We start from the raw sequence: 19,235 nt of genomic DNA, 5'->3' as shown, positions 1-19,235 counted from the left end.
CGACGGAAAGAGCGGGGGCGCGGCGGGGATCCGGAGCGGCGCCGCGAGCGTCGCCCTGTCCTGCCTGCGGCCGCGGCGACGGCAACAACATCCGGGTCGGCGGGCGGAAGTGACGTCGCGAGGGGGCGTGGAGGGTTGGCTGCCGCGGTGACGCCATGACGCCCCGCCCCACCCCCGTAGCCAATGACGGAGGCGGCAGCAGTTCACAGCGGCTTTATTGAGGCGGAAACCGAGAGGGGCGCATGCGGGCCCCGCCCCCCTCTTAAAAGGGGCAACGCCTTTGCGAAGGGACCGTCCCGTCCTTAAAGGGGCAACGCCCCCACCGGCCGGCCCGGGCCCACGGGGGGAGGCGGAGCCTACAGCAGCGGGGGGGAGGGGGGGCAGGCGGGGGGAGGCGAAGCCCCGCCCCCTCAGGGGGTGCCGGGGGGGGGCGGTCGCTCCTTGCTGAGCCGGGCCAGCTCCTGCGACAGCGCCTCCAGGTCCTGGGGGGGGGGGGGCGGGGAGAGGGGTGAGAGGCCACGCCCCAGGCCCTGCCCCCTCCACCCACCCCACGCCCCCTCCGGCCCCCACTCACCTGCTCCAGGTGCAGGTTCTTGGTGAGCTGCTCCTCCAGCATGTTCTGCAGCTTCTTGTTCATCTCCCGCAGCCCCTCCTCGCCCGGCCCCGTACCCCGCCGAGGGGGGCCGGAGGGACCCGCCGCCTCTGTTGGGGAGCTGGGGTGAGGGTGGGGGGGGAATAGGGAGGAGGAGGGGGGACAGGCAGGGAGGGGGGGGCTCACCCAGGCGGCTGTCGCGCACGAAGCTCTGGATGATGGCGCTCTTGCGGCACAGGTCCTCCGCCATTGAGGCGCTGCTCACCTCCAGGTGACGCACCTGGCGCGGGCGGGGCGGGGGGAAAAGGGGGAACCAGTGTCCGCTCCGGTGTCCACCCCGGGTGCCCTCCCCAGCCCCTCCCGGTGCCCCCCCAGTACCTTCTCCTCCAGCAGCCAGCGCTCCTGCTGGCTCTGGGCCAGGCGCTGGAACAGCTCGGCCACCTCCGCAGGGGACAGGCCCCCACCGCCGGGGATCCCCCCGCCACCAGCGCCGCTGCCGCTGCCCCCCCCGGGGCTGCCTGAGCCTGACTGCGGGGGGGGGGGGAGAGTCAGGGTTAGGGGGCGGCCCCCCAGCGAGGCCACGCCCCCCCATGGCTCAGCCCCCCCACCCCAGGTGCAGCCCTTCCTCAGCCAGGCCACGCCCCCCCGCCAGGCCACGCCCCCCCGCCAGGCCACGCCCCCCCGCCAGGCCACGCCCCCCCGCCAGGCCACGCCCCCCCGCCAGGCCACGCCCCCCCGCCAGGCCACGCCCCCCCCGCCAGGCCACGCCCCCCCCGCCAGGCCACGCCCCCCCCGCCAGGCCACGCCCCCCCGCCAGGCCACGCCCCCCCCGCCAGGCCACGCCCCCCCCGCCAGGCCACGCCCCCACCATGGCTCAGGCCACCCACCCCAGGTGCGGCCCCGCCCCCCCAGCCCTGGCCCCGCCCCCCCAGCCCTGGCCCCGCCCACCTTGGTGCTGCCGGGGGCGGAGCCGTCGCGGCCCAGGGACGAGAGGCTGCTGCTGTCCCCCCGCCCGGGGGACCCCCCCTCCAGCCCCAGCTCCTCCAGCCCTGTGGGGGGGACAAAAAGGGGACCCAGGCATCCGGCACGGGCCCCGAACCCCTGGGGCACCCCCCCGCCCGCAGCACCCTGTCCCTGGGGCACCCAGGCGTCCGGGAACCCCCACTTTACCCCCCCCCCGCCCCCCGAAACACCCAGGCATTTAGGAGCCCCCCCCCAAGCACCCGCTTTCCTCCCACGGGGACACCCTAAAACTCCAGTAACCCCCACCCCACACACCCAGGACCACCCTCACCCACCCCAGGGCGTGCAGGAGCCTCCCCCCAGTGCCTGGACCCCCCCCCCCCAGCACCCTGACCCCCCCCACACACACACACTGTGCCCGGACCCCCCCCACCCACGGGTGCCCGGCTGACCGGTGCGGGTGCGGGTGGGTGCCAGCAGCTCCTGCAGCCGCTCCTGCAGGCGATCGGCCCGGCGCCGCTCCAGCTGCAACTGCCGCTTCAAGTCCTTCAGCTGCGGAGATGAAAAGGGGGGGGGGGGGGACACGAGAAAAAAAAAAAACAGAGGGGGAAGATCAGGACCCCACGCAGGACCGTGGGCCCCCCCGGGTGCCCCCCACCCCACCCACGGGTCCCTCACCGCGGCGCTGCCTTTCTTCTCCAGGATGCGCTGCCCGTCCCGGACGTCTTTCAGCTCCTGAGGGGGACGGAGAGGGTTGGGGGTGGGTTTGGGAGATCCCAGAGAGGATTTGTGGGTGCTAAGAGAAGTCGGGGGGGGGGGTGGGGGGGGGGCCTGGGGGGCTCAGAGGGAACCCAAGGAACCAGGGAGGATTTGGTGAGGGGTCCCAGAGGAGTTTGGGGACCCTGGGAGGGAATTTGGGGGCACTCGTGGCTCTGGTGGGAGGATCGGAGGGTCCCTCCATAGGGGAATCGGGGGGGCTGGGGGGGGATTTTGGGGGGCTCAGAGAGGGGTTCTGGGGGTCCCGCGGGGGGGGGGGGGGGTGTGGATTTGGGGGTACCTGGCGCAGCGCCCGGCCCTCGGCCTCCTGCAGCTCCCGCTGCCGCTCGGCGTCCCCCAGCGCTGCCTGCAGCTCCCCCACGCGGCCCTAGGGACGTTTTGGGGGGGCAGGGAGAGGCGTCGCGCCCAGTCCCAGCCCCTATAGAATTCCATAGATCCTACAGCACCCCGGTGCCCCTACAGGCTCCGTCACTCCCGGGGGGTCCCTACGGCATCCCGGGGCCCACGCGATTCTTCACGGAGCTCCTGCACCGCCTCGAAACACTTATAGATTCTAAACTAACCTAAACGAGACCCTATAGAGCCCCGGAACCCTTCCCGCAGCACCCCAAAACTTCCTACGCGCTCTATAAGGGCGTCGCGGATCCTATACCGCCCCGCGGATCCCTACAGCGTGCGTACCGCCGCCCGCACCTATAGGAATCCTACGGCACCGCCCGCCCCACGCGGATCCCGGCGTCGCTATAGGGATATACGCGTTCCCACGGCGCGCCTATAGCACCCCCCCGGCGTGGGGGGGGGGGGTTCCCCGTATGGAGGGATCCCCTATAGCCGCCCGCTCACCTCCAGCTCGGCCCGGTGCTGCTCCGCGTTGGCGCGCGCGGCTGCTGCGTGTTCCTGCGCCTGCCGCTCCAGCTGCTCCTGCGGGGACGGGCTGGGTGGGCACGGGGAGACCCCCCCAACCCGGGGAAAAGGGGGGGGGGGGCACGGGGAGACCCCCCCCACCACCCCGGGGAAAAGGGGGGGGGGCACTGACCTGCGCCTGCCGCCGGCCCCGTTCGCTCTCCCCGCGGGCGTCTTCGGCTTCCGCCAGGCGCTGCCGCAGCCCGTCCCGCTCCCCCGCGCACGCCTGCGGGTGTACAGCCTCGCACGCGCCTCGCACGCGCCTCGCACGGGGTAGCGGGGGTGCGGCCGGGGAACCTCGAGGACCCCAAAACCTCCCAGGGCCCCGAACCCCCTCCAGGAACGGGGACACGGTCACTTCAGGGACCCCAAATCCCCAGGGACGGGCTCAGGGCACCTCCAAGACCCCACATCCCCCCAGGGAACCCCCAAATCCCCCCCTGAGATGGGGGTCAGGAACCCCAAACCCCCCCCCGGATCCCCAAAACTCCCCTGGCACAGAGCGAGAAGCACACCGGGAACCTCAAACCCCCCCCTCAGCGACCCAAAACTTCCCAGGGACCCTAAACCACCCCCCCCCCCAAGGTGAACCCCAACACCCCCCCACCCCCCGGGACCCCCCACCTGGAGCTGGGCGCCGAGGGCGTCGCGCTGGACCTGGATCTCCTGCAGCTCCTGGGTCAGGGTCCCGCTCCGCTCCCGCAGCCCCACCTCCACCTGCCGCCCCACACAGCGCTCTATAGGGCCCCTATAGGCTCCGGCGGCGCTGCCCGGGGACGTATAGAGCTGCTCCGCGCTGCCCAGACAAGGCCGTATAGATCCTATAGGGCTCCACGTGACCGGGAAGGGACCAGGCGCCCCCCCTGCCGTGTCGTAAGGTGCCTCGCCAGCACCCACGGGTGCTCCCCTAGAGATCTGACCCCAAGGACCACCCCCCCCTCCAGTTGCTCCACGAAACCCCCCCGGGATCCCCACAGCGCCGTGGGGTGCCCCTAAGACCCCAGCAGCACCCCAAAACGCTCCCCCAGGAACACCCCACCCCTCGACACCCAGGGGTGCCCCCACCTGGGCGGCCGCCTCCAGCTCCTGTTGCAGCCGCCGGTTCCGGGCCTGGAGCTCCCGAAATTCCTCGTCCCGTCGGGCCCGGAGCTCCTCCGCCTCCATCCTGGGGGGGGCACGGGGGGGGACCCAGGCATCCGGGGTGGGGGGTCACCCCCCTGATCCCCCCCCACGTGCTTTATGCCCCCCCAGAGTCACCCACCGACTGTCCCTGAGCAGCGTTTCCTTCTCTGCCTGCAGCTGGACGAAACTGGGATGGACCAAAATAAGAAAAAAAATAAGCAAAAACCTTCAAAGAAACCCAAACCGTCGCCCCAAGGAGAACCCGGGCGCTCTCACCTCTCCTGCTTCTTCCTCAGTTTCTCCGTTAACTGGAGGGGGGGGGACACGACAAAAATCACTGCTGTGGGGCGGGACGACCTTGCCAGCCCCCCCAAATCCCACCGAGAGCCCCCCAGAATCCCCACAGTGTCCCCAAGCCCCTCCGAGACCCCACCGATCCTCCTGGGACACCCCCAAATCCCTCCGGGACTCCCCTGAGGCCCCCAGGACACCCTCCCCCCCCCCCTCCAAGCTCTCTGACACCCCAGAAATCCCCGGAGATTCCGCTAAGGTCCCCCAGGAGCCCGCCCCCCCCCCCCCAAAAATCCCTCCGGGATTCCACCCCTCCCAACCCCCCCGTGGGAGCCCCCTGCGAACCCCAAATCCTCCTCCTGCCCCCTTACCTTGGCCACTTCTGCCTGCAGCTGGGCCACCTCTGCCTGCAAGGAAGCCTGGGAGACCCCAGAGACCCCCCCGGTCCCTATACGTCACCTATACGTTCATCAGCCTCCCGTAGCTCCGGGCTCATCCCTCCCCCCGATTATTTCCTCGTTCTAACACCGTTTTTACGTCGTATCTCCCAAAATCTTCCCTTACCGAAACTCACACCCCCTATACGCGTCGTTCCCTGCCCCCCCCCCCCCGTTTCTGACGTTCTCTCGCAACCCTCCCGCCCCGCCGCAGACCCCCAGCCCCCCCCCAGCCCCCCCAAAAACCCCCTTCTCCCTCCCACGACGCACCTGGGCAGCGGGCGCTGGGGGTTCCCTGGGGGGGGCGTCACCTCCGGCCCCCTCCTCTGCCGGCCGCAACTCCTCGGGGGGCTCCGTGGGGGCTGCGAGGGTGGGGGTCAGACCCACGGCCGCCCACAGGGCCCCAGAAATCCGCTCCCCCCCCCCCCCAGCCCCGTAAAGGACCCCCAGAACCCCCCACATCCACCCGACGGGCACCCTGCGCCCCACAGAGACCCCACGTCCCGCCCCACAGACAGTGAGACGGCCCGCACAAACACCCACCCCCCCCAAATCTTCCCCCCCCCCCCCCGCCCCAGGCACCCCCTCACCATCTGTAGGGGCCGGGGGGGCCCTGCTGTTGCCAATGGCCCCATCCTGTGGGGGCTCCGCAGAGGTTGGGGGGTCACGGGGGGGTCCTGGGGGCCCCCCCTCCCGCAGCCGCCGGTTTTCCTCCTCCAGTCCCTCGATCTGCGCACACAGCTGGGACACCACCCCCCCCCCAAGTCAGGCACCCATAGGACCCCCCAGGTCCCCCCCATGGCACCAGGGAACCCCCATGAGACCCAAAAAGACCCCCCACGAGGGGTTGGGGACCCCAAAATGACACCAAGAGACCCCCCCAGACCCCAAAAGTGACACTGGGGACCCCCAAGGACCCTCTGGGTCCCCCCCCTTGAGGTGGAACCCCCCCAGAACGACATTAGGGACTCCCCAAAAACCTTAAGATAGCACCAGGAGGTTCTGGGGGGCATTAGGGACCCCTGGGATGACCCGGGGGGCAATGGGGGGTGTCCCTGGGGGTCCCAGGCCCCCCACCTTGGCCAGCTCACGCAGCAGGGTGCTGTTCTGGAGACGGAAATCATCCTCCTGGCTCTGGAGCTTCCCCTGCAGCATCCGCGTCTCCCCCAGCAGCGCCTCCACCTCCTGGGGGGGGGGGGGGGGCCAGCACCGGTACCCTGTAGCCGGGACCCCCCAGAACTCCCCCACAGCACCCACAGTGACCCAAAAGCCCCTCGAGAATCTCCTGGGACCCCCCGGCATCCCTAGAGACCCCCCCCCGGCCCCGCTGCAAGCACCACAGGGACCTCCCAAAATACCCCCAGCACCTCCAGAGAGCCCCCAGGACCCCCCAGTAGCCTCAGAGCCCCTCTAGAACCCCCCCAGCATCTCCAGGGACCCCCCCCACCCCCCCCCAGCACCCACCTGCGCCTTCTTACTCTTACTGAGGGCCTGCAACAGAAACGGGGGGGGGGTCACAGCGGGGCTGGGGGGGGGGGGCAGCTCAGACACCACGGTGAGGGGATTCTCTCACCTTATTGGCTTTGGCCAAATCCTTATCGAGCGCCTGCACCCGCTGCCGCAGCCCCGACAGCTCTGGGGGCGACACGGGCCCGTCAGGGAGGAGGAGAAGGAGGCGGCTGGGCCCCCCCCCCCCAATTCCACCCCATCCCACCCCCGTACCGGCTCCGTTCTTCCTCAGCTCATCCGAAAGGCGATAATTCTCCGTCCGCAGCTCCAGCAGCTGCGCCTGGAAAGGTGGGAGGAGAAGGAGGAGGAGGAGGAAGAACGGGGTTGAACGGGAGCGGGGAGCAGCAGGCCGAGAGCCCCAGGCCCCGGGCCCGGCCCCACCTGCATCCGCTGGAACTCCTCGGCCGACAGGGCCTGCGCCATCTTGGCGCCGCGGGAGGACCTCCCCCGCGGGGCGGGGGCCGGAAGTGGACGCTCTAGGGAAGGCGGCGGGAGGAGTAGAGAAGCGGAAGTGACGTCACGCCGCGGCCATAGAGATAAGGACCTCCTAGGTGGGCAGAAGGGCCCCGAGGGAATCATAGAGAGTGCGTGGGCGCGGCGGGTCGTACAGGCCTCCCGGTACTATAAGGGCCGTCCCCCCCCAGGGCACCGTAAGGCCCGTGCAGCGCCCCCCAAGTGCTCTGCGGGCTGACCCCCGCCGCTGTAGAGTCCATGGAACCCCCCTGCGTGCTACAGGCCCCACAGAGTTCCCCCCCACCCCTCAAGCGCTGCCAGTCCTATAGAAGCGCTACGACACACCCACCCACCCCCCCCCGCTCCATAGGTCCCGGCACCGGGCGGCTCCTCGTTAACAAACGTTTTATTTCCCACGCGACAGTTTCCGTACAAAATCGGGGTGCGGGGGGAGGGGGGGGCGGCCCCTTTAAGGGGGGGCGGGGCCTCGAAAAGAGGGCGGGGCGTTAGTGCGGTGGGCGGGGGCACGTGTGAGTGACAGCGGGGAGGGCGGAGCTTCTTGCCTGAGGGCCCAGCCCCCAGGAGCCCCCTTGTTGGGGAAGGGCGGGAAGGGGGCGGGGCCAGCCGGGGGGCGGGGCCTTCCCAGGGGCGGGGCCTGGGCTTCCCTGAGGGGCGGGGCTGCCTCTCGAAAGGGCAGGGCTGAAGAGGAACCTTAAAAGGGCCACGGCAGGCATAGGCCTTTAAAAGGCCACACCGAAGTGGGGCCCACACCAGCGACTTAAAAGGGCGACACGGTGCGAGGGCCTTAAAAGGGCTATGCCAAGCCGAGGTCCTTTAAGGAGGGAGGGGTCCACCAACCGGGCATCTTAAAAGGGCGATACGGTGGCAGCACCTCAAAAGGCCAACGCCGCCCTTGAAAAAGGGCCTGCCCCTTTTAAGAGCCCTAAAACACCACCCTGTGGGGCCCACCTGAAACAGCCGTCGGGGTGGGGTGGGGGGGAGGGGTGTCCTTAAAAGGGCAACACCCGAGGGTCCTTAAAGGGGCGGCGCAGGGTGGGGGGGGGGGGCCCACGCTCAGGGGTCGTCCTCCATGCTGAGGCTGCTGCGGGGGCTGGAGGCGCGGGAGGGCCCCGGGGAGGCCAGGAGGGCGCCGGGGGGGCCGAGGGGCGACAGACCCCCGCCGTCGTCCATCAGGATGTCATCCAGGCCCCCGTCGGGCCCCCCCAGACCGAGGGGCAGGCCCAGCCCCGGGGGCAGGTCGTCAGCCAGCGCCAGGTCCAGGAGGCACTGGGGAGTGGGGGGACCACCCGGGGGGAAGGGGGGACCCCCGGGGGCCTCCTCGCACCCCACCTCGGCCGTCGGCGCCGCCGAAGGGCTCAGGGGGAGCCCGTGCAGCTGCGCCTGCAGCTCCAGCTCCTGGGAGGACGGGGAGCGTCAGCCGATGTACCCCCCCCCCCCCGCCGGTACCACAGACCCCCCCCACACCCCCCAGCCCCCAGCTCAACCCCAGCAGCCCCCCAACCCCCCCCGCCCCGTGCCCTTCTTTCTGCTCCCCCCATCCCCCATAGCCCCCCAGCTCCCTCTCCACCCCCAATTCCGCCCTTCCCAACCCCATAAACCACCTCCCCGTCCCCAACCCAGCCCCCTCGGACCTGGACGCGGAGCTGGAGGCTGCGGTTCGCCTGCTCCAGGCGCTGCTGGTGCAGCTCGAGCTCGCGGGAGCGCTGCGTCTCCTTCTGCAGCTTGCGGATGTAATCCACCGAGGCCTTCAGGATGGTGCCCTTGTTCCAGCGCATCTCCCTGCCGGCAGCGAGACACCTGGGTCCCGTCGGTACCCGCTGCGGGGACCCCTGGATGCCGGGGATCCCTTCCAGGACCTGCCGCGGGGTCCCCAGCGCCCGCCCGGAATCCCCCACTCACGGGTCATTGGATTTGGGGATGAGGGTCCCCAGCTCCTTGATGCGGTCGTTGATGTTGAACCGTCGGCGCCGCTCGACTGCGGGGGACGGGGGAAAATGTCGGCTGCGCGGTGACCCCCCTACCCACCCCCCCCGGGCCCCTCCGCCCCCCCCTTTCACCCCTCAGCTCACTCAGGTTGTGGTTGTCCTTCTTCTGCCGCTCCTTCAGCAGCGCCTTTGCCTCCGTTTCTGGTCGGGAACAACCACGAACCTCACCACGGCCCGACCCCAGCCCGCGCTGAGACCCCCTCCCTCACCCCACAGGGACCCCTTTGACCCACCCTGCCCCACAGGGGCTCCCCAAGGACCCCCCCCCAAAGCCCACAGGACCCCCCAGGCCCCACAGAGAAACCTGGGACCCCTCCTCACCATAGCGACCCCCCCCAGACCCCTCCCAGCCACACGAGGACCCCACAAGGACCCCCCTCACCCCACAGGACCCCCCCCAGGCTGCTCCCCGGCCCCATAGGGACCCCCCCAGGGACCCCCCTCACCCCATAGAACCCCCCAGGCCCCATAGGAACCCCCCCAGGGACCCCCCTCACCCCATAGAACCCCCCAGGCCCCATAGGGACCCCCCCAGGGACCCCCCTCACCCCATAGAACCCCCCAGGCCCCATAGGAACCCCCCCAGGGACCCCCCAGGCCCCATAGAACCTCCCTGGCCCCATAGGGACCCCCCCAGGGACCCCCCTCACCCCACAGAACCCCCCGGGCCCCTCCCTGGCCCCATAGGGACCCCCCCAAGGACCCCCCTCACCCCATAGAACCTCCCTGACCCCATAGGGACACCACCCCCCACCCCCCCACTTGCAGGGCCCCCCTACCCGAGAGCTCAGCCTTGACGTGGGGCAGCTCGGCGGGGCAGGAGCTGCTGCCGCCCGGGGGGGGGCTGAACACCTCCAGGAGGGGCCCGGGGGCAGGCAGCTGGTGGAGGGGGCGGGGTCAGCATGACCACGCCCCCCACAGGCCACACCCACCCGGCCCTGGCCACGCCCACTCAGCCCAGCTCCCCCCATGGTAGGCTGGGGGGTTGGTTAAGCCCCGCCCACCTTGGCCACACCCCCTGAGGCGGTCCCACCCTCCCCTGACCACGCCCACAGACTCCAAGGCCACGCCCACCTCCCCACAGCGCCTTATATGTGAGCCCCCCCACCGCCTATTGCCTTATATGGGCACAGGCCACGCCCCCTGTGGCTCTGGTGGGTGGGGCTATGGTGAGCCACACCCCCCAGCCGGGCTGTGCCTAGGCCACGCCTATCCACGCTTTCAGCCAATGAGATGCGTCGGGCAGGGCTTCCCCTCCATGGGGAAAAGGGGGCGTGGCCTGCGGCAGTCCCCGCCCCCTCCCAGGCCCTTAAAGGGGCAACGCACCGTGTTCGGCAGCTGGAGCCCCCCCTCGGCCGGACCGAAGCTGAGCAGCTCCTCGTAGCTGGACTCCAGGCTGATGATCTCATCGATGACATCATCGATCTGCAGGGGCGGGCAGAGATAAGCCACAAATACCCGTCCCGGCTGCCCAGGTTCACCTCAGACCCACGGCGGGGAGGGGGGTTGGTGAGGCCGCGCCCCCTGCATCGCATCACCGCATCACCGCGCCCCCGTATCGCATCACCGCGCCCCCTGTATTGCATCATGGCCCCCAGGCGTTGCGTCGCCCCTGCATCACGGGCTCCGTACGACGTCACAGGACTGCTGCGCCGCCTCACGACTCCCGGCGCGGCGCGGGGCGGTGGTGACGTCACGCCGTTCTCGCATCACGCGCGCGCACACACACACCCCCCCCCCCGCCCCGTGACATCACAACCCCGCCGGGAACGCCGTCTCCCTCCCTCACCTCCTTCTCGGAGCCGGGGCCGATGTGGAGCAGGGCCAGGGGGCTGTGGGGGGCGGGGGGCGCCGGGGGGGGCCCCGGGGGGCTGGGGGGTCCCCGGCCCAGGGCGGAGGTGAGGTACTGCCGGACCTGCTGCCGCTGCGCCGCGCGCAGGTGGTAACGCGTGGGGTTCTCCAGGTGGGTCTGCACCTGAAAAGTTGGGGGGGGGGGAATGGGGTCGGGGCTCAGCGCCCCCCAAGTCCCCCCCCAAATCCCAGCGTCGCGTCCGGCCCCCCCCCGCTTTCCGTGCGGCCTCACCTTGAGCACCTCGGGGGGCACGTGGGGGGGAGCCCGGGGCTGCGGGGCGCCGACGGCGATGGCGGGCGAAGGGCCGGGGGGGCCGGGTGCGGCGGGGGGGCCGGGGGGCCCCCTCCTCTCCCGCTGCTCCTGCTCCTGCGCCTGCGCCCGCATCAGCTGCTGCCGCAGCAGCACCCGGGACGAGGGGGGGGCGGCGGCGGGGGGGGGGGCCGCCACGGCTGCCGGGGGGGGCGGCCCCGCGCTGCGGAAGAAGGGGGGGTTAACGGCGGCGGCGGGGTGGGGGGGGGGCTGGGGGGGGTGACGGGTACCTGCTGGGCAGCGGCTGGCTCTTCAGGCAATAGAAAGTGCCGGGAGCATCCGCGGGGGTCCCCGGGGCGTCTCCGGGGGGGTCGCCGGGGGGGTCACTGCTGGGGTCCCCGGGCGTCCCCCCCCCAGGCGGCTCCCACTCGATGTCGGCCACGATCCCGGACTCGGGGAGCACCGAGCTCAGGCTGCCCCGGGGGAGGGGGGTCGGGTCTCACCAGCCCCACAGCCCCCCCAGACCCCCCCCAGTCCCACATCCTCCCCCACAGCCCCCCCAGATCCCCCCACAGCCCCCCCCAGCCCCTCAGATCCCCCCCAGCCCCCCCAGATCCCCCCACCAGCCCCCCAGCCCCCCAGATCCCCGCCAGCCCCCCCAGATTCTCCCCCCCCAGCCCCCCAGCTCCCCCCTACATTTCCCGCAGCCGCTCAGTCCCTCCCGGATCCCCCCCAGACCGCTCCCCCCAAACCCCTCAGGACCCCCCGACATCCCTCCCATCCCCTCAGCCTTCCCCCCCCCCAACCTTGCCGTGGGGCAGGGCTGGGGTACCCCCGGGCCCCCCCCCCCCCCACTTTTTACCTGAGCAGCCGGAGGGTGTCGGGGGCGCTGGGCCCCTCCAGCAGGACGTAAACCGTGGGGCGCCCGGGGGGTGGCGCTGGGGGGGGGCCGGGGGGCACGGGGGCCCCCTCGGCCGCCCCACGGGACATCGCCGCCCCCCGTGCCCCACGGCGCCGCTCAGGGGCTCCCTATCGGGCTGGGGGGGGGGGGGGGTTACACACACACAACTGTGGGGCTCGGGGAGCTGCTATGGGGCTGGGGGGGACGCTATGGGGCTGGGGCTCCCCCCCAGGCCTCGCAAGGGCCGTGGGGCCGCCGTGGGGCTGGGGGTCACTACGGGAGCCCGATGGGTGTCGAGGCGTCCCTATGGGGCCTGGGGGGGGGGGTCTGGGGGGTCCCTGCGCCCCGAGCGGGGGGCTGTGGGGCCGAGGCAGGAAGCGCTGGGCGATGGGGGGAGGGGGAGCTGGCAGGAAGTGACATCACAGGGTGGGGGGGGGGGTGGGGAAGCAAGGGGGGACCCCGACACCCGCCCGGCCGCCTGGGAAGGCCCGTGCTCCCCGCCCGGCTGCCTGGGTCCTTCTGGGGGGAGCGGGACCCCCCCGTCCCCCGTCCCCCGGGTGTCCCCGAACGGGCAGAGGGGCTGCCGGGACCCCACCCCGGGGCAGGGGGGGGGAGAAAAGGGGGTGCAGGGCCGACCCCCCACCTCGACGCCTGGCTCCCAGCCGGCCCCCGGAGCAGCACCCGCCGGGGTAAGGTAAGGGGGGGCTGGGGGGGGTCCCGGCCTTGTGCCCCTCCCCTCCCTCCCCACACCGGGGGGGCTGAGCCGGGCCAGGACGGGGGGGGTTGGGGTTTTTTTGGGGGGTGGGGGGGTGACGCCCCTGAGGTGCCTTTGGGAGGGACCCTGGGGTTCCCGGGGGGGGGGGGGAAGGGGGCAGGTGGGTGGGTCCCTTTTTGGGGGGGGGGGCACCCCTCGGGGGGGGAGGGGGGACAGCAGGGTCCCGGGGGAGGGGCCGGGCGGGCGGAAGAGCCGGGGGTGGGGGGGGTTGGGGGGGGGTGGGTCAGGCCCTGACGCCCCCTCCCCTCGCCCCCCCCCCCCCCAACGGCTCCCCGCAGCGCCCCGAGACCGATGGGTGCCGGCCCCGCGCCCGCCCCGACATGGAGGTGAGGGGCCACATCATCCCCCCGGGCACCTACAGCCCCGCAGGTACGGTGACCCCTGACCTCTGCCCCCCCATCCCTTGACCTCTGACCCCCATCCCTTGACCTCTGACCCCCTTCCCTTGACCTCTGAGCCCCCCCCCCCACTTCCCCTTTGCCCTCCCTGACCTCTGCCCGGCGCAGGGGCGCCCGCCGGGCGGCTGCAGGAGCTGCGGGAGCGGCAGCGGGGGCTACGCCAGGCCCTGGGGCTGCGGCTGCGGGAGCTGCGGCGCCTCTGCCTGCAGGAGGCCGTGAGTCACCCCTGACCCCTGACCCCTGACCCCGGGGTTCCCCCCACCCCACCCCCGGGATCCCCCCGGCTCCCTTTGCTCCCTCCCCCCCCTTTACACCCGGGGACCCCAACAGCCACAGCCCCCCCCCCCCCGGCCCCCCATCGCCCCCCCCCCCCCCCGCTGTGCGCAGGAGCTGACGGGGAAGCTGCCCCCCGAGTACCCCCTGGAACCCGGCGAGAGGCCGCAGCCCCCCCCGCGCCGCCGGGCCGGGGGTCCCCCCCGCGGAGCCCTCCCTGAGGTAAGCGGGGGGCAACGGGGGGTGGAGGGGGGGGGGGGCAGTGAGGGTTTAGGGGTGGGGGGCGGTCCTTCCCCCCCCCCGTACCCCGGGTGTCCCACGGCGGCCCCCGTACCCCCATGGCGGCCCCCTGCACCCCTGTCCGTCCTATAGCGGCCTCCATAGCCCTATGGCGGCCCCCATACCCTGTGTGTCCCACGGCGGCCCCCGTACCCCCCCCCCCCCGGCTGTCCCTTCGCGGCCCCCGTACCCCCATGGCGGCGCCCATGTACCCCAATGGCGGCGCCCATGTACCCTGCGGGCCCCCCACCCGCCCCATTTCCGTACGGCGGCCCGGTCCAGTCCGGTCCGGTCCGGGCCCCGCCGTTCCCGTTGCCGGTTCCCGCAGGCGACGCGGGCGGCTCGGCGGGAGGTGGCGGTTCAGCTACAGGTTGTTGAAGCCGCCCGACGACTGGCGGCTGCCCCTGGGCTGCCCCCCGAACAACGCCGCCGCCGCCAGCGCCTGCAGGCCGAAGCGGCCCAACGGCTCCGGCAGCTCCGGGCCCAGCTCGGGGCCGCCGCTCACGGTGAGAAACCGGGGGGGGACGGGGGGGTCCCCAAAGCACCGGGAGGGGGAGGCTGGAGCACCGGGGGGCGAGCACCGGGGGGGTCCCCAAAGCACCGGGGGGGGGGGTGGAGCCCCGTGGGGGGCGGGGGCAGGTTTGGGGGGACCCCCGGCGGCGCTGACCCCTCGCTTTGCTCCCCCCCCGGCCCCCCCAGATCAGAACGGGTCCCTCTGCGACCTGCCCGCGCTGGAGAACGGTGAGTGTCGGGTGCCCGGGTCCGTCCCCCGGGGATTTGGCAGGGGGGGGGGGGGGAGTTGGGGTTCGCCGGACACGGGGGTCTCCCCCACGTTGCGTCTCCCCGCAGGGGCCCTGCCGAAGCCCCCCCAGAGCGGAACCGGTCGCCCATCGCCCCCCCGGGCCGGATCCGGCAGCCCTGACCGCCGGCCGCCCTGGGGCCCCGACACCCCCGGCCGCCGCAGCTCCCTCGCCAGCCCCGCCAGGTGAGTGCACCCCCCCCAAAAAAAACCCCATTCCCCTCTCAAACACCCTGGTTTGGGGGGGCTCCCCCCTAACGAGATGCCGTGGCCCCCCAGCCCGGCACGGACCCTGCCCCGCAGCGCTTCCAGCTTCGAGGGCCGCAGCGTCCCGGCCACCCCCGTCCTGGCCCGCAGCCCCTGTGGGCGCGGGCACCCCCTCTGCCGGTGAGCGTTTTTGGGGGGGGGTATGGGGCCGGGGGGCAATACTGAGCCCTGGGGGCAATTTGGAGGGTGCGTGGGGCGATTGGGGGGGGCGGAGGGCACAGGCGGGGGGTGCAGGGGGGTTTGGGGGACCCCAAGGGGTTTTGGGGGACCCCGGCCTGTCCGCCTCACCCCCTGTTCTCCCCCCCCCCAAGTCCCGAGGTGCCGGGGCTGCCCCCCCGGCCCTGGTCGGGCAGCCAAGACTCGCAGTTGGGGGGGACCCCGGCGCCCGGCCCCCCGCCGTCGGCTCCCCGTACCCGTCGCAGCAACAGCTCGGAAGCCTTGATCGACTGGGGGGGCCCCCCCGAAAACCTCCCCGATTCCGCCCGGGGTCGGGGGGGCCCCCCCTCGGCTGAGCAACGTCGCAGCCAGAAGTGGCTGGCGCTGGAGGGGCTGCGGGACTGGTACCTGCGGCACACGGGGGCCCCCCCGGCCGCCCCCCCCGGCCCCCGCCTGCCACCGCCCCCCCCGGCTCCCGCCTGGGCCCCCCGTCGCCGCGACCCCCCCGGCCTGCCCCACTCGCTCAGCTACGCCGGGGCCCTGGCGCCCAGGTACGGGGCGCCCCGAGTGTACCGCGCACCCCTCTTTTAAGGGGGGGGGAGAGGGGGGGGTGTCGGGGGCGAGCCCCAGCGTGGGGGCGTGACGTCAGCCCCCCCCCTCCCCTCAGGGAGGCTGAAATCTCCGGGGAGCCCCCCCCGTCCATTGGGGATCCCCCTCCCCATCCTTCAGGGACCCCCAAATTGGGGACCCCTCACACCCCAAATGTGCTCCCTTTGCCCCCCTCCCCCCCAAACCTTCCCCTTCACCCCAGCACCCCCCCAGCCCCACATTTGGGGTCTCCCTGGGGGGGCACCCCCTCCCCAATTTCCCTCCAAACCCCCGTTCTGGGGCTCCCCCCGCCGCGTCTCCGGCCCTTTCGGGGGGACCTCTCCTGCTCCCCCTCTTTTTTTTTTCCCTCTTTTCTTCACTCGGGGGGGGACACCCCATCCCCAGGGCTCTGGGGGGGCTCGGGGGGGCAGGGGCCGTGTATGGGGGGGCTAACTCCTGTTTCTCTTTTCTCTCTCTATTCTCTCCTTTTCTTGTGTCTTTTCTTTTTCCGTTTCTTTATTTTTCTCTTTATTTCCTTTTTTTTTTTTTGACATTTCTATTGTTTGCCACCCCAGGGCTTCGGGGGACCCCCCCGTGGCCCCCCCCCCCTCCCACCACGGACCCGCAGCCCCCCGGCACCTTGGTGTGACACCCCCCCCCCCAAACCCCCTGAATCACTCCATACCCCCCCCTCCATCCAAATTTAGGGGGCCACCCCCCCCCCCCAAACCCCGGGCTCCCCTGGCCACTCCTGGCGAGCGGCCGGTTTCGGGGGGGCCCCCCCGTCGCATCCCCCCCCCCCCCCCTTTGCGAGGAGGGGTTTTTTGGGGGGGGGGGGGCGCGCACAGCCGGGTTCAATACAGGGACCTGCCGCCACCGTCTCGTCTGGCTCCTTTTTGGGGGGAAACGCCGCCGGTTTGGGGGCGCTCGCTGCCCGTATAGCTCCCGTACGGCGCGGGAGGGAGGGTCCGTATGTATTCCATACATCCCGGGGGGGTTAGCCGTATGGCCTGGGGGGGGGGGGGGGCTGTACAGCCCTGGGGGTGGCCCCTATACATTTTGGGGGGGTCCATACAGCTCCTATACAGCCTGGGGGGGGCCCCTGCGCGGCCCTGGGAGGGAGCACAGGGGCGGTGTATGGCCGGGGGGGGGGTGTCTGTACAGGCCCTATAGACCCGGGGGGGTCCCCATGTCCCCGTATGGCTGGGGGGGTCCGTATGGCCCCTATAGATCCAGGGGGTCCCCGTGGCCCCTATAGAGGAGATGGGGAGCGCTGTAAGCCACGCCCCCTAGGGCCCAGGCCACGCCCCCTAGGGCCCAGGCCACGCCCCCGAAGCGAGGCCACGCCTCCAGGGCTGTGGCCCGCGGTGAAGCTCCACCCCCAAGTGAGGGCCCCACCCACACCGCGGCGGGGCCCCGCCCCCTGGCCCCACATCTCCCCAGCGGCGAGGGCGACCAATCGGCGGGCAAAGGGGGTGGGCGGGGCGAGCCGCCATTGGTCGGCCGAGAGTCAGCGCGCTCCCATTGGCCGCGGGGGCGGGGGCGCGGCGGAGGGAACGGAGCGGGCTGGCTGCACGCGGGAGAACGGCGCGGCGCGGCTGAGGTGAGCGCGGCAGTGCCGGGCTGGGGGCTCTCCGGTGGGGAAGGGGAAGGGAAACCGGTGGAACCCGGGTGGTGCGGGGAGGCGGGTGGGGGTGTCCGGCGGGAGGAGGCCGGACCGGTGCGGAGGGGTCCGGGGTCCTGACCTCACTTCCGCCTTTCCCCCCCCCCCCCACCTTACAGCGCAGCGGCGACCGTAGCGACGTTGCCATGGAGACGACGGCGCATCCCTATTGGCCGCGCTCTCTGCCGTTGCCGGGCTACGTGGCCAGCGCGCGCCCCGGCTGGCAGTCCGCAGGCGCGGTGGCGGCGGCAGGGGCGGGGCTATTGGCGTTGGGTTGGGCGTTGGGCGGGGCTAAGGGCGGGGCGAGGGGCGGGGCATCGCGAAGCCCCGCCCGCCGCCTGGCTCTGGGCTGGTTCCTGATGTGCGCGGGGATTCATGGGATACTGGAGGGCTACTTCAGCCTCCGGCACCGGGAGCTGCCCGCCGCCACCGGGCTCCTGGCCGATGTCTGTGAGCACCGGGCTGGGGGGAAACTGGGGGGTCCCTAAGGGGGTGGGTGGGTTCCCGGGGGGTTCCTAGTCACCTGGGAGGTTTGGGGAGGGGTCCCCTGGGGGGGGGGTCAGTGGGCCCTGAGGGGAAATTGGGGTTCCCCGGCCAGCCGGAGAGGGGGGGAAGGGGTGATGGAGGGCTGTGGGGTGAGGCTGGGAGTCCCCCAGGTGCCTGGGGGGGGTGAGGAAGGGTGGGGGGTACCTGCCAGCGGCTGGGTGTCCGTCCGTCGTGTTCCCCCCCCTCCCATCACCACCACCAACCCCGCGCTGCCCGCAGGGAAGGAGTACGCCAAAGCGGACAGCCGTTACATGACGTGAGTTGGGGGAGGCCGGCGGGGAGGGAGGCGTTCAAAGGAGCAGGGCGCACGAGCTAACCGCGCTCTGTGCGTGCTGTCCCCCTTGTTTCCAGGAGCGATGACTTCACGGTTGCCATGGAGACGGTGACAGCCTGGGCCTGGGGCCCCCTCAGCTTCCTCACCTTCCTTGCCTTCCTGCGGCACCACCCGACCCGCTACATCCTGCAGCTCCTCGTCTCCCTCGGTACGACACCCCTGCGCGCCCTGGGAGGGGATGTGAGGGCGGGCCGCCTGTGTCCCCGGAACCACCCGGCCCTCCCCGACCTCCGTTTCCCTTCCTCCCGCCCAGGGCAGCTGTACGGGGACGTGCTGTACTTCGCCACAGAGGCCCAAGCAGGCTGGAGCCACAGCGACCCCCAGCCCCTCTACTTCTGGGGCTACTTCGTGGGGCTGAATGGGCTGTGGGTGCTGGTGCCCGCCGCTCTCCTGGCCGACGCCTGCCGACACCTGGCCGCTGCCCAGCGCGCCTTCGACCGCCCCCGCCACAAGGCCCACTGATCCCGGCCGGGAGCTCCGTACGGAAAAGCCGAGTGGCCGTTCGGGGTGAATTCGGGGATCCCCCGAGCCCTCCGGAGTTGGATTCGGTGCCTACTGGGGGTGACGCCGGGGTTGCTGAGCTCAGGGACAGCGGCCCGGATGGCTGGGTCCCTTTGGGGAGGAGAGGACACACAGACACACACCCCCCCCCCCCCCGTTCCCCCCGAATAAACGAGCTGGAACCGGAGCCGTGGTCTGTGCTGGGGGGGGGGGGGAACGGGACGGACGGACAGGAGGACCCGGGGGAGGAGGGGGCGTGGCCTGCGGGAGATTGACAGCTGCTGTGGGAGGGAAGTTCCCCCCCTCCGCCGCTCGTCAGCCAATGGGAAATTAGGTCGCCCGCCGTGGCCAATGGGAGGGTGGGGTGGGCGGGGCTAGGCTGGGCCCAATGGCGGCTGGGAGCCTTCTCTGCTCCCGACGGTCCACAGCGGGTTGAAGCTGAACGGGGGCGGGGGGGGTAGCGGTTGCTCGGCAGCCAATCAGTGCCTGCTTTCTCCTTAAGTCCCGCCTTTCCCTCCGTCGCGCCCAATCAGCGTGCGCTTCCCTCGACGGCGCGGCCACACCGCCCAATGGGCGGCCTCTTCTCCGTTAACTCCCGCCT

The 19,235-nt window shown here is 72.2% G+C and overlaps 4 protein-coding genes across 6 annotated transcripts; 2 read left to right on the top strand and 2 right to left on the bottom strand.

The window, feature by feature from the left end:
- Positions 1 to 198: 198 nt before the first annotated feature.
- On the bottom strand, positions 199 to 7,047 carry GRIPAP1 (GRIP1 associated protein 1). 3 transcript variants are annotated; one of them, XM_054808612.1, is made up of 22 exons: positions 6,976 to 7,047; positions 6,808 to 6,874; positions 6,659 to 6,720; positions 6,550 to 6,576; positions 6,163 to 6,270; positions 5,676 to 5,826; positions 5,356 to 5,447; positions 5,020 to 5,067; positions 4,634 to 4,665; positions 4,497 to 4,544; positions 4,301 to 4,400; positions 3,860 to 3,952; positions 3,369 to 3,461; positions 3,176 to 3,253; positions 2,613 to 2,699; positions 2,234 to 2,290; positions 2,008 to 2,107; positions 1,541 to 1,641; positions 971 to 1,120; positions 779 to 872; positions 575 to 702; positions 199 to 482 (listed from the first exon to the last, which is right to left on the bottom strand). In XM_054808612.1, the coding sequence occupies exons 1-22, from the start codon at positions 7,015 to 7,017 to the stop codon at positions 411 to 413; spliced, it is 1,830 nt and encodes a 609-aa protein (XP_054664587.1). In that variant the 5' UTR covers positions 7,018 to 7,047; the 3' UTR covers positions 199 to 410. The 3 variants fall into 3 exon arrangements, with proteins under 3 accessions (XP_054664587.1, XP_054664588.1, XP_054664589.1); XM_054808613.1 differs by having other exon boundaries at positions 6,163 to 6,267; positions 6,976 to 7,045; XM_054808614.1 differs by lacking the exon at positions 6,163 to 6,270 and having other exon boundaries at positions 6,976 to 7,045.
- A 396-nt stretch (positions 7,048 to 7,443) lies between these two features.
- On the bottom strand, positions 7,444 to 13,431 carry TFE3 (transcription factor binding to IGHM enhancer 3). Its single transcript, XM_054808649.1, has 11 exons — positions 13,322 to 13,431; positions 12,017 to 12,191; positions 11,445 to 11,627; positions 11,137 to 11,377; positions 10,843 to 11,028; positions 10,380 to 10,478; positions 9,833 to 9,932; positions 9,138 to 9,194; positions 8,968 to 9,043; positions 8,700 to 8,847; positions 7,444 to 8,463 (listed from the first exon to the last, which is right to left on the bottom strand). Exons 2-11 carry the CDS (start codon positions 12,142 to 12,144, stop codon positions 8,122 to 8,124), a joined length of 1,560 nt encoding a protein of 519 aa, XP_054664624.1. The 5' UTR covers positions 12,145 to 12,191; positions 13,322 to 13,431; the 3' UTR covers positions 7,444 to 8,121.
- Positions 12,490 to 16,301, top strand: CCDC120 (coiled-coil domain containing 120). The gene is made up of 9 exons (XM_054808646.1): positions 12,490 to 12,744; positions 13,109 to 13,199; positions 13,337 to 13,443; positions 13,616 to 13,723; positions 14,109 to 14,286; positions 14,480 to 14,521; positions 14,630 to 14,765; positions 14,859 to 14,966; positions 15,158 to 16,301. Exons 2-9 carry the CDS (start codon positions 13,151 to 13,153, stop codon positions 15,591 to 15,593), a joined length of 1,164 nt encoding a protein of 387 aa, XP_054664621.1. The 5' UTR covers positions 12,490 to 12,744; positions 13,109 to 13,150; the 3' UTR covers positions 15,594 to 16,301.
- A 769-nt stretch (positions 16,302 to 17,070) lies between these two features.
- EBP (EBP cholestenol delta-isomerase) lies at positions 17,071 to 18,821 on the top strand. The gene is made up of 5 exons (XM_054808598.1): positions 17,071 to 17,193; positions 17,373 to 17,703; positions 18,019 to 18,055; positions 18,151 to 18,281; positions 18,387 to 18,821. Exons 2-5 carry the CDS (start codon positions 17,400 to 17,402, stop codon positions 18,593 to 18,595), a joined length of 681 nt encoding a protein of 226 aa, XP_054664573.1. The 5' UTR covers positions 17,071 to 17,193; positions 17,373 to 17,399; the 3' UTR covers positions 18,596 to 18,821.
- The last annotated feature ends 414 nt before the right edge of the window (positions 18,822 to 19,235 follow it).

Source organism: Grus americana, chromosome 38 (genome assembly GCF_028858705.1).
Source record: "Grus americana isolate bGruAme1 chromosome 38, bGruAme1.mat, whole genome shotgun sequence".
Classification (NCBI taxonomy): Eukaryota; Metazoa; Chordata; class Aves; order Gruiformes; family Gruidae; genus Grus; species Grus americana.
Note: the sequence above shows the minus strand (reverse complement) of the source record. Positions and strands in the feature narration are given on the sequence as shown.

Coding starts and splice junctions, on each gene's coding strand:
- GRIPAP1 (XM_054808612.1), bottom strand. CDS start 7,017: ATGGCGCAGGCCCTGTCGGCCGAGGAGTTCCAGCGGATGCAG. Junction 4,666..5,019: donor TGCAGGCAGAAGTGGCCAAG/GTAAGGGGGCAG, acceptor CCCCCCCTCCAG/TTAACGGAGAAACTGAGGAA. Junction 1,642..2,007: donor ACCCACCCGCACCCGCACCG/GTCAGCCGGGCA, acceptor TCCCCCCCACAG/GGCTGGAGGAGCTGGGGCTG.
- CCDC120 (XM_054808646.1), top strand. CDS start 13,151: ATGGAGGTGAGGGGCCACATCATCCCCCCGGGCACCTACAGCCCCGCA. Junction 14,287..14,479: donor GCTCGGGGCCGCCGCTCACG/GTGAGAAACCGG, acceptor CGGCCCCCCCAG/ATCAGAACGGGTCCCTCTGC. Junction 14,766..14,858: donor TCCCTCGCCAGCCCCGCCAG/GTGAGTGCACCC, acceptor GTGGCCCCCCAG/CCCGGCACGGACCCTGCCCC.
- TFE3 (XM_054808649.1), bottom strand. CDS start 12,144: ATGTCCCGTGGGGCGGCCGAGGGGGCCCCCGTGCCCCCCGGCCCCCCC. Junction 11,378..11,444: donor AGCCAGCCGCTGCCCAGCAG/GTACCCGTCACC, acceptor CTTCTTCCGCAG/CGCGGGGCCGCCCCCCCCGG. Junction 8,848..8,967: donor ATCCCCAAATCCAATGACCC/GTGAGTGGGGGA, acceptor CGCTGCCGGCAG/GGAGATGCGCTGGAACAAGG.
- EBP (XM_054808598.1), top strand. CDS start 17,400: ATGGAGACGACGGCGCATCCCTATTGGCCGCGCTCTCTGCCGTTGCCG. Junction 17,704..18,018: donor CGGGCTCCTGGCCGATGTCT/GTGAGCACCGGG, acceptor CGCTGCCCGCAG/GGAAGGAGTACGCCAAAGCG. Junction 18,282..18,386: donor GCAGCTCCTCGTCTCCCTCG/GTACGACACCCC, acceptor CCTCCCGCCCAG/GGCAGCTGTACGGGGACGTG.